The sequence below is a fragment of the Patella vulgata genome, chromosome 8 (assembly GCF_932274485.2).
Source record: "Patella vulgata chromosome 8, xgPatVulg1.2, whole genome shotgun sequence".
NCBI classification, from domain to species: domain Eukaryota; kingdom Metazoa; phylum Mollusca; class Gastropoda; family Patellidae; genus Patella; species Patella vulgata.
Genome location: NC_065886.2, coordinates 7670064 through 7682238, shown reverse-complemented (window position 1 = coordinate 7682238; position 12175 = coordinate 7670064). Strand labels below are relative to the sequence as shown.

Sequence of the window (12175 nt, the reverse complement as noted above, 5' to 3'; positions counted from 1 at the left end):
ATTCAGTCCTCATTTCATGAGATTTTTTGTCCATAGATGTTTTGATTCAACTGATTTTTAAAACCTGGTTTTTTTTTACAAAACGATAATTAATTTGTTGAGTTTTTTGAGTACATGTTATTCTTTGATTGCGCTGGTTTTATTTTATACAATTGTATAATTGAAATTTATTTGATTTGAATTGGATGAACTGAATAATGGAAAGCGAATCTATTGCTATTTATTGTAGTGGATTTTTTTTTTCGAATCGGTTCCGGTTGTTTGATTGAATGATGTCACGGACTGAACAAAATAATGTTTGTATTCTGTTAAGCAAATATAGTTTTTTTCGCTAGTGAATGAAACAAAACGATCTCTGTTATTCAGATGTACTTACATTTATCCTGTCATTACTTGAAGGCTGTAGTTGAAGGTTGGATGTTTGATCCCTGCATTGGTGAGCCACAGTGGCTAAGTGTGTAGGACGCTGACTCGCTAGCCTAGAGGTCGCATGTTTGATCCCTGCATTGGCGGAGAAAGTTCATCAGGATTTTCCAGCATGGTTTCCCCATGTCAGTACTGCAGGACAAGAGGGCCTGACAAGGACAGCTGTCTAGTTATTCGGATGGGAAAAAAATATGAGGTCCTGTGTACACATTGGCGTGTACAGTTGGAATTCGATATAAGAGTAGGCTGTAGTTCCGCTGTCCGGGCAAAATTTCCCTCATAGCACACTGTATGGTGTATGCCCATCTTCATTAGCCCAGTCGGAGCAGAAAAGTAGGACATTAAACTCCATTTTATTTTTACTTGGAGTGCTATGTGTTAATTTGTCCGCTCGAATTTGATAATTTTGCTGTTCATTAGCCCACTCGATATGTGATGAAGCAGTCAACATTCATTTGCGATATTGTTTACAAAATATGATTATAATTTTTGACACAATTTACGCGATGGAGTGTTAATTTGTAATACTGTGAAGAAAGAATGATTATAATCTACCCTTACTTGATTTGTTCGCTAGTTATTTGATGATAGGTTCACAGTTAATTTAAAATATTGTTCAGAAAAAAAAAGATTATGTTTGATCCATTTTATGCGATGGAGCGATATCCGTTAATTTGTAATATTGTTTAGAAATCGTAATTATAATCTACGTGCTTGTTACTGTATGAAAGGTTCGCTGTTGACATTCTGCATTTATACAGTCAAAGAATTGGTTGTTTGTTCGTTCAGAATTGTCCGTTCGTTCGTCTATTATAACAAATTATTGTCTTCAGGTCAAGTCATCAGGTTTTTCTTTGAAGGTCAACGGTCGATTAAGACGAGGAATGCATGCTGGGATATTTTTGGACCTCGTTATGTTTGAATTATTTCAATAAATCTATTGTACATTATTTGAACACGCAGGGCATTTACAAAATTACCTTAAATTTGTGATAAATATTTGATTTGATTGAATTGATGTGGTTACATTAAACAATTTGTCATTAAGACGTTTTATCTGACGTTCAAATATTTGATAAACTGTTGTGATATTGGCTGAAGACTAGGGGGATATGCAAGCGAACCGTGAGGTTGCACCCAGCCCCACAACTTTATCATAGCCAAAACATTTAACACAAATTTAACATCGACATCCTGACCGAATATTGTTTTTGTTGAGCCCTTTTACTGGCTAGTTTTCTTGTTTGATATAGGCCTAGGTGTTTCAAATCAAACATCTGTGATTCTGCTAACATTTTGACTTGGAAGGAGGAGGTGGGAGTGAGGGGGGTAGGGTAGGGGGGGGGGGGGACCGTATAATATCCTCTGCACAGAGAGTCTGATTTGTCTTAAGGTCTGCACTAATTGTTCATTAATTAAATAGAGGAACATGTTTGTTTGAATTAGAAAAGCATATGAAAATGTGTCAATGATTTGGATCTCCTCGACCCCATTATTAAAGAAAATGTTGTCCGTGAACTAATAGGAAAATCTTTTGAAATATTCATGTATTTATTTCTTTTACTTTTTAGCCAAATATGAAGACAATAAAACAGATACTGAGTAAGTCATATAAATTTTATAAAATTTTGAGAAAAAGTGAAAATATTCCAGATGTATTACAAAATAATAACAATTGAATTTGTCAATTTCATGTGAGGTACGAATGAACTAAGTACGAAACAGGTTGCATTCCTATTTTTGATTGTCAGAAAAAATGTGTATATAATGTTGAAATAGGGTGAAATTTTTATTATTATTCACCACAACATGTATGTAGAACAAACGTTTTAAAAGATTTAGTTGATTTTGTTTTATAGGAGGAGAACTCAGCCCGTTAATGGCGTACAACAACCGAAAAAACAACAGGTTTATGAAAATCAAGGTATGACAATGAGTCGCATTCCTGGTGTAGACTTGGATGATCCAGTTCCTCCTTTGGGAATTTATAGTCTTTCTTATCCAGATGCTAGTAGTTCTAATCCCACTAATTATTCTAATAGTTGTAAGTATTGCATGAAATGTTACACTCACTAACTTTACCTCTCTCATCAACCAAATTCATAAAAATATTACAATAACATGTACGCTTTAGATTATTAGGTTAGTCATTGAGTCAAGTGGCGTGGTTTCGATTCCCTGCTTATACGTGACAAGGAGTAAGGTTATTAGGTTAGTCATTGAGTCAAGTGGCGTGGTTTCGATTCCCTGCTTATACGTGACAAGGAGTAAGGTCGAAGATACAACCTCATGGGTTTTCTCTGGGTTTCCTCCCACTGCTAACGAATTATAGAAATAAAATTGAACAATATATTAGTCCCAAACTGGCATAGTTTGTGTCTAGTGGACATTAAACCCTATCTCTCTCTTTTTTGGTTAAATTTTGAATTTTGGGGAAATTTTTTGCCACTGGTCACTTCAGTAATTGACCCGTAATGCTATCAATCATCCTAGGAAATTAGTCTCCTTGATTTTGAAAACCGTTTGAATTTGACAAATGAAGATAGAGAAATGCCACAAAGTGTTCTTATCTGTGTGATTTTACCGAGTTTTTGAAAACTTAGGAGACGCAGACAGCTTCAAAGATAATGTTATTATGATTTGGTGATGAGAGAATCAGATATTGTAGCTTTTATTCCGTCCAAATGAAAACAGCATTTTGATTTAGGAGAAAAAAAACAATAAATAAATGAATAACTGTATCAGTAATTGATGTATCTTACTACTCAAAAATGACAATAAAAATTTTAAATTTCAATCAAATAACAAAATAATAAGAAAATTGATACTTGATTTGAATTTTTTGGAAAAAAAGCTACAATATCTGTGTTTATTTATGATATGGATATAGGCCTACATGTAGATAAAGGCCTTCATGTAGATAAAGGCCTACATGTAGATAAAGGCCTACATGCAGATAAAGGCCTACATGTACATAAAAGTTGATGACCCTTTTTAATTGGCCATCAGGTTTTAGGTATGATTTCTGGGAGGAATGAATATTACCCAATCACCACCAATATCCATATCGTAGTAACGTATTTCACATCTTCACTCATATTTTGAATGAAACCTAATTTCACCTTGTTCTGATCTAAACTAATGGAATGTTGGTCTGTAGGCCACGCAAATCTGATCTTCAGTTCTTCGGGGAAATTTGTAAAAATTGTCTTTCTTTCTTCACAGGAAAAAGACTTCACAGGAAAAAAACTTGTTTAAAAACTAAAAATACTTGGTTAATGCTAGGTTCCCACTATCATGATTCCTGCTATGATTGAAATCGTGGTTATAATCGTGGAGTAATCATGGTGATCCTATCAGGTCTTATCATATATTGAGGTCAGTCGTAGCAATCGTGTTGACCGTATCGAAACGTATCCGAGCGTATCTGCACGTAGCAGATCGTAGACACAATAGGGACAATCCTATCGTAACACATCACACGAGAATGGGGACCTGGCATTGCTTTAATGCTTTTGTAATTTTAAATAAAACATCTTTTATCTGATTCAAGTAATTATTTGTTATCAAAACCCTGAAGAAACTGAAAATTAAATTTGTGAGGCCTTTAATTGTATCTATACAGATTCTATCACAACTTAATTCCATTTTGAATCTTCGAAACAATCAACTAGAAATCTTTTTTTTTTTTTAAATTTACTGACTTCCATCTTACTTCTTTTCCTCTTGTCAGGAATTGACCTTCGACCTTTTCTTCTAAATTTTCTTATATCTGTAATAATGAATGTCTCTTCTATTCGTTCTGATATAATCTAGAACTTCATTAAACAGGAATACGTCAGAAATTTTAAAACTAACATATTGGTTTCTGTACTGACAAACATCGTTTTCTACTAAAACACATTTTCATCGTTCAATCTAATGTTTAACAACACAGCCATTTGTCCGATTTGATTTTGCAAATTAATGTTTTTGAAAAGCATGGTGTTGATTTTATTTTTAATTTGTTGAATGACTCATTAGATCATTTTAAAATCATTTCGTATCATACAAAAAAAACATTCACACAAATCGTGTAAAATATTTAAATAAGATAATATGTATTACTACTAGTTTATCAATCCCACAATGCTATTAAAAGCGTCCCTGATTTTTCTGCAGACGGACCTTTGGATTTGAAACATAACCATGGAAACGGTTACCTACCCAACGGACATGCAACAGCCAATGGTCACGTACCTCACGACACATCGTATGATTCACACGTCGATAAGAGGATGTTTGAAAATGAAATGAATCGGAGAAATGAGAGTAAGTGTTTCCGCAATAATAGAAAAATGGAGACTGGGATTATTATCAGCTTGCCTATATATATAAATCTCTTCTTGCTTAATATAATGCTTAAAATATTTTTAAAAAATGTCTTTTTGCTACAAACAATCAAATCCAAACAAATCTAAGATTGTCCAGACTGCTTGAATAGGTTATTTTTAATAAAGTGATACCTGCTTTCTATCCTCTATTTCAACTTTCATACAAAATTCTCCTCCAAATAGACCATTTGTCTAAAATTAAATAATATCATTCTATCTGCTTTCTGTCTTATATTTTGAATTCTATACAAAATTTTCCAAATGAATCGTTTAGCTTTTTCCTCAGTTCTTCGCTGATAAACTTTTCTTTTATTTTATTCTTTAAACCCTTAATCCCATCTCTACAGCAGATTTCTCTTTCAATATCATATCATATTTCACTATATTCATGTTTTATTTATCTATGTTACTATATCACCCTCAAAGCACTTTTTATAGTATTTTAGATATGCATGTTAGTTGAATGTTTTCTATATATTTGAAATATTTTAATTTCTGTTAGCCCCTATAAGGTACCAAATGGACTGTAAATTCTCTAGGTTGTTTATACAATCTGATTAAAACACAGATCCTATTTCGTTTCGTTTTTTGTAGTTCAAAATTTCGTTTTACTTGTCTTTACTACACTAGGATCTGGAAGAGTAGTTATATAACCCGCGTTTAGCTTGATGTGAGGGATTAGCCAATGAAACAGTCTGTTGCAGCGAGTTCTTGGCGTGCGAAGCACGAAACTGTGGGTATCCTACTAGAAACATCAACGCTGATTGATTAATCAATGGCTAATGTCATATGGTCAAAAGCCGCTCGTATAACACCTGACGCGACCTTCCACTACAACTGATCAGATCTTAATGTAGTAGAGGCCATCGAATGTATAAAAAAATGAAATGAAATATAGATCTGTATTTTAATCAGGATTGAATTGCAATTGATCTAAGAAAATCAATATGGTTGATTTGGTACCTGATGGAGTATGTTTTTCTGTCTCAATGGACTAGATGCTTCATAATTATGTTTTAGTTTATAGATAAATATATAACAGTCTGTAAGGCTGTTTTAATGTTTTATTATTGTAGCATGATCACTTGAAAACAGAGCCCTGTTTCTCGAAATCTTAACTCAAGATAAAATCCAAATTTTAGTGGATACTTCAATTTTGATTGGCTAAGCACTAAAATCAATCTTATATTATCCAATCAAATTACTAAAATTTGGATTTTATCTTAGTTCAAATTTCGTGAAACAGCCCCCAGGTTTTTTCAAATTTCACATTTTGGAGTTTCTTGATGGTTAAAGGGAGATAATTTGTATTTCAGCTTTTAAATTTGAAATTACACATTTATGCTTGTGTATGATACAAGGAAATACTAAAATTTCTCAACATTGTAATTATCTGACACGATGGTCATACATTAAAATTTTAACATGTCATATCTTAAGAACGTTTTTATGCACATACATGTAAGCTCTCGTACAGCCAGTAAAAATATGAGATTATACTATAGATAGACATATGAAACGTTTATATTGGGGGTTAAATGATCATTTCTGCTTTAGTTTTAGCGCGAACTATCATAGGATACGTAGTTTGTGTGCAGTTAGAGAAAACATTGAATAAATCTGTGAACGTGTGACATTGTTTTTGGGGAGTTAAATGATTATTTATTGTTACAGTTATGGTAGGGTGACCCACCATAAATAAATATCTCCATATATCTCGACAATTTCGCCACAATATTTATATATATGCCAAGCCTCAAATCAGTTTCAAACAATTACAGTCACTAAATAAACGATCATGTTGTACTTAATAAGCTATGACCATTAATCATCTATAAATAATAGACTGAAAACTGGTTCCATGTGTCGTCCATAACATCCAGACACTTTTGAGTAAAAGATAGGTTACGTGCCCTTGTTTTGAAATTAGTCTCGCTTAACCAGTCTATCGACCATTCTAGGGCTGATTGACAGGTCGGGATAATCAAGACTACTTTTTTACGAAACATAACAGAAAGCTAGAACAAGAAATTGAATTTAGAAATGAGCACGTTAGCTAGCTCAACAATTGTTTTAAGAAGCTTGTAAAAGTAAAATGAAACTACTGCTAGTATCATGTTCCTGTCTAACCCGAGTGTTTCTGAGATATTATTTGTACTAAACCAAAAGATGCCGCTCTTAACGGTATAGTTAATGATAAAGCGATTTAAAAAATGAAACGAACGTAATTTCTAAATCTGCTGTAATAACCAAGAAGCTTAATTTTACTGCTATTCAAAATCGTCAACAATAATTTTTTTACGGCTGTAATAGTTGATAGATTTGTAGAGAATTGCACGTGCCATGGCTATTTATAGTATCATACTGTCAGAAAGTTGGCCTCGACACGGCGAATGTGCACGCTCCAGTGGTAGTCTCGAACTATCAGCGGTTGACTGTATTTCTGTAGGTGCGTGGGTCACCCTAGTTATGGTAGTGTTAAACCTATTATTTATTGTAATATTTGATTATTTGTAGATGTTGGTCGAGTAGATTATAATAACAGACAGGGAGCAGGTTAGTATTCTTTTAAAAAATGTTTTGAATTTTGTCAAATTCAAGGAGCAGTGTCTAGTTATTTGGATGGGACAAAAAAAGGGGGCCTGTCATTGAGTCAATTGGCATGGCTTCGATTCCTCGGTTGTATGTGACAAGGAGTAGGGTCGCCTGTCCAACCTCGTGGGTTTTTCTCCGGTTTCCTTCCACTGCTAAAGACACCTACACACAAGCGAATTATTGAAATAAAGTTGAACCATATGTTAGTCCCAAAATGACCTAGTTTGTGTCGAGTGGATGTTAAACCCCATTTCTCTCTCTCTTACTCCCATCTTCATAAGCACGGTTGATGTAGAAAAGATTAACGTCAAACACCATTTGATTTTATTAACTTTATGGATTTATTGTAATTTGTTTCTGTCTATTTTTCAGATATACATTTTCACGGTGTACCCAAAAGTCCATCCAAGGACCAATACATCGACCTTGAAGAAAAGAAGGAAGGTAGCCTACAGAGTAATCCAGAGAGTGGCTATTCCACGCCTGACCCCTCCAAACCAAAAAAGGTTATTTACGAAGTTGTCGTCTGATGTTTCTCATGTTTTGTCCTGTGTCGCTTTTCTTCGAAAAACAAAACTTTTTATATGTTCGGAATCTTCAGATCTGTTGGCGCTGGAACTTTTTTTTGTAAATTGTTGAAATTTTTATTTCGCTATTGAAGATAACATTAGAATGAGATGAGCTGTACGTTAAAAAACAAGCGCTTAAAAAGATAATTAAGCGTCGACAGTGCTGTTAAAAGATAGTCAAAGATACGGAAGTCAGAAGATCTCGCGTTTTAAAAAAAACAAACTTTCTATTAATTAATAAAATATGTGATATTTTTGTGTAAACTGCTGTCGCTAAAAAGCATTATCAAAAATAGACACTTTATCGACGTTTCGTACAAGTTTGATTTTCTGTGCTTCCTGGCCAAACAAGGTCCCATCTGTTTGTTATGTGAAGTCTAAGAGCATGCATGAACTTTGAACTATGACCTCACCTTTGAACTGTGAAGTGACCTTTACGTCAAATTCTAAAGTGGTTATATGTTCACGTTACCGTTCCGTGTCGAGCACCATGTTTTTACAATGTACTGTATTTAGATATTGTATCATGTGATGTTTTGTTTCTGGGAAGGATTTGTGTCAAGTGTTTCTATTGGAGCAGGCTGTGTTCTGTGCTCTTTTCGTCCAATCAAATTGTGTGTTACATGGTCTCTGTAGATGGCTGTAGACTTTCATTCAGTTGAATCAGACTATTGGCACAGCACAAGAGAAATTATGGGATGGACACTCTGCAGAAGCAAATGTACGGTATTTACACTGTTGTGGCAGCTTAAAACAATGGAAAAAATGAGAGAATATGCGCAGTGACTCAAATCAGAATGAGACGGACATTTCGCTTTAAGGATAAAAAAGATTCGTAAACAAAACATATGTGACAATACCAGTTGTATTGAGAGTTATGGGACTTGATATTAACTCTTTAACAAAGAGTCAAAATAGGTTAAAGGTCAAGTATTTGACCAATGATATTGGGATATTCTCCTGATAGGTTAAAGGTCATGTAGTTGACCAATGATATTCTCCTGATATGTGTATAAAAAAAAAACTCTATATATTTGTTAATATATTATAATTTTTTTAAAACCTTCAAAAGGTACACAATCGTTCCACAGAAAAACGGAACGGAAGATATAAGTTTGATTTACCGTTAGTTAATCATCTACAGCAAGAGTTTTCTTTTCGTACTATGGTGCTCTTATTAATATGGTTATAAATTTGCTAAACAAAAAAACTAACATTGGTGCAAAAGAAAAGCAATAATCCATTTACCAGAAGGTGAAAATATCAATCCAAATTGAAAACATAGCCAAATTAGAATAACTCCCATATATAGCCTTATTATTTTACTTGCACCGTCCACAACTTACACAATCATAATGATGGTCATTTTGCCCAGGCAGTTTTAAGAGAGAGAATGAAGCATTTAAAATTGTTCACCAATTTCAGCACCAATTTTCAAATTCTTGACCCGTTCCTTATGATTTCGGTTAAACAAATATAATGTCTCGTGGTTACACCAAATACTGATTTTACAATTTAAATATTCTACTAGTAAATGCAGGAGGACCGCACTACACACAAAACAAAAATCTACAAGATAAACCTGCGGACAAGACAGAATATAGACATTGCAAAATTATCAATTCAAGTGAATGTATCCGTGGGCGTCCCCTGCGCTGTACAGTCCCGGGCCTGTTATTTGTGAATGTTGGTTTATTATTCAATCCAACTGAACTGATCAATTCTAAATTGTATTTGGTGCATTTTCAAAATTCTAAAATTACCATCGTTTATCTGTTAGTTTATTTTTAAAAATCAGTTTTTTTCGTTGAATTAATATTAGTAAAAACAAATAAGATTCCAGGGGTTTTAGGAAAGCATCTTTTCCATTGGCTAAGAGTTAGGATCTGTTATAGGATTGTAGTCGCAATGAAAAAGTTACGTCCTTGAAATATTTCGTAAATAAAACGCAATTTGAACAATGTCTTTCGTACAAAATGCCTGGGATGAATATGGCTGCGGGATTACTCTAAAAGATATGTATGCGAAATGGGACTTTTGGAATTATTAAATTTACTAATCAAGGGATTTATTAATTAACTATATACAATATTTAATTTAAGACTGGTTGTATTAAAAGACAGATTTCCATCCAACCAAAGTATGTATTTTATATTTAAGGCCTTCATTATCATTTATTGACAATATTATTGATATCTTTCCATCCAAATTTGTCCATTTTAAACAATTTTATGCAATTTAATATGAAACTTGTGAAGTATTTTCTCCATCCAGATTTAATATTATGCAAATTCCAGTTGTTGTGAAACAGGTCTTGCCTTTAATTTAACGATTTGGTCATGTTCCTTCAGGACAGGTATTCAGATATTGCTTCGTATTTCTAGGGAAAAACAATACCCACTTGGTTGCTATCCTCAAAAACTTTCTATTTTAAAATTTAAGTTTTTAAATTTTAAACAAACCATTTTTATTTATTTAGACCCAGCACTTGGTTGTTATCCACAAAAACTTTTAGTTCAAATTTTTTAATTTTTGAAATTTTAATCAAAACTTAAGATCATGAGACTTGAATATCTATTTATTTAGACCTTGACGAACTAAATATTAAATTACCTTGGCCTAATATTAAAGTTTTATACATAACACAGTTTTTTTTTTATAATTACAGATTTCGTTTTTCGTTTATAGATGTTCAATTTTATTTAAACGGACACTTCCTACTTACACATGTAATATTTTATTTAAGTAAATCCAAGTTTAGTTTTCATATTAAAATATTTAAGACGCAAAACTCCTGTTTAATTTAATTTTTTTTTTTTTTTAAATAAAAATATAACTGTTTTATTATATTGTGTAAATATATCATTATTAATACAAAAAGTTCATATAAAGTGTAATTAACATTTTTTTTTCTTTACATTGCATGTGTGTGATTGATCTGTTAATTAAGTCTGTGTGAACTGGTAAATGAGTCTGTAGAGACTGGTAAATCAAGTCTATATGGACTGGTAAATCAAGACTATATGGACTGGTAAATGAGTCTGTATGGGTTGGTAAATGAGTCTATATGGACTGGTAAATGAGCCTGTATTGTCTGATAAACCAAGTCTGTATGGACTGGTAAATCAAGACTATATGGGTTGGTAAATGAGCCTGTATTGCCTGATCAATCAAGTCTGTATGAACTGGTAAATCAAGTCTGTATGGACTGGTAAATCAAGTCTGTATTGTGAGAAATGTATTAAATGCATGTTAAAAACAAATCAGGAATAAATGAGAATTGATATTCTTGTTATGTCATATTATTAAGTTTGACAGAATCAAACACATTAAAGATATTATTTTTCATTAACGTGTGAATGAATCATTGTTTGAATGGGGGAAAGAGAGTTGTCGTTAATTTAGATACTTCATAAAACTTGGCTTTACTGTCGGAAATGTCAATTAAAATCCAGATGTATTTGAAGAATTTGGTTTTTGATAATTCTTGCTTCGTAGCTCATGTGTAAATTATTATACAGTAGGAATAAACAATGGTCACAGTTGTTCTATTAAGAAACTAATTCTATTTTGAACCAGAGACCTCCAATTAACCATTGTCTATATAAATATTCAAAATTTTTAAACAATACGAATTATACCTTGAGCTAGCTACCTGTTGAATTATACCTTGAGCAAGCTACCTGTTGAATTATACCTTGAGCAAGCTATCTGTTGAATTATACCTTGAGCAAGCTACCTGTTGAATTAGTTAAGAGTAGATGAGATACAAAATCAACACAGGTAGAATTTACAGAATATGAGTATGAAAGAAAAGAGAGAAAGTCATATAAATCTGTAATTATGTATGTAAAATGTAAAAATATAAAAAAAAAACAACAACTAAATTTCATACGAGAAATAAAGAAAATATCATTATATCGCTATGGTGACAGAGTTTTCTTTTAATTTGTTTCATCTAGAAGACAACAGTTTGTGAAGTTGTCATTGTTTTACGCTTCCCAATGCTAAAGACGGTCCTGTGCACCCGGTACATGTGATGTATGTAGATAAAGAATTATCTTAGTGCTTTTCAAAAGGGGGTTGGATTGCCGAATGGTTAGCACCTGCGGGCGTTACCATAGGTCTGTCATTGAATCAACTGGCGTGGTTTCGATTCCCCGTTTGGTACGTGACAAGGAGTAGAGTGGCCTGTTCAATCTCGTGGGTTTT

The 12175-nt window shown here is 32.9% G+C and overlaps 1 protein-coding gene across 3 annotated transcripts in view; it reads left to right on the top strand.

The window, feature by feature from the left end:
• Window positions 1–11883, top strand: part of LOC126830951 (hemicentin-2) — a 112422-nt gene extending 100539 nt beyond the window's left edge. The window contains exons 17-21 of one of the 3 annotated variants that reach the window (XM_050561491.2): window positions 1998–2028; window positions 2286–2350; window positions 4588–4737; window positions 7317–7355; window positions 7767–11883. In XM_050561491.2, coding sequence (XP_050417448.2) covers window positions 1998–2028; window positions 2286–2350; window positions 4588–4737; window positions 7317–7355; window positions 7767–7924 — 443 coding nt within the window. In that variant the 3' untranslated portion in view covers window positions 7925–11883. Of the gene's footprint in view, window positions 1–1997; window positions 2029–2285; window positions 2471–4587; window positions 4738–7316; window positions 7356–7766 lie in introns of all 3 variants that reach the window. The other 2 variants (XM_050561490.2, XM_050561492.2) reach the window with 2 other exon arrangements.
• Window positions 11884–12175: the final 292 nt, after the last annotated feature.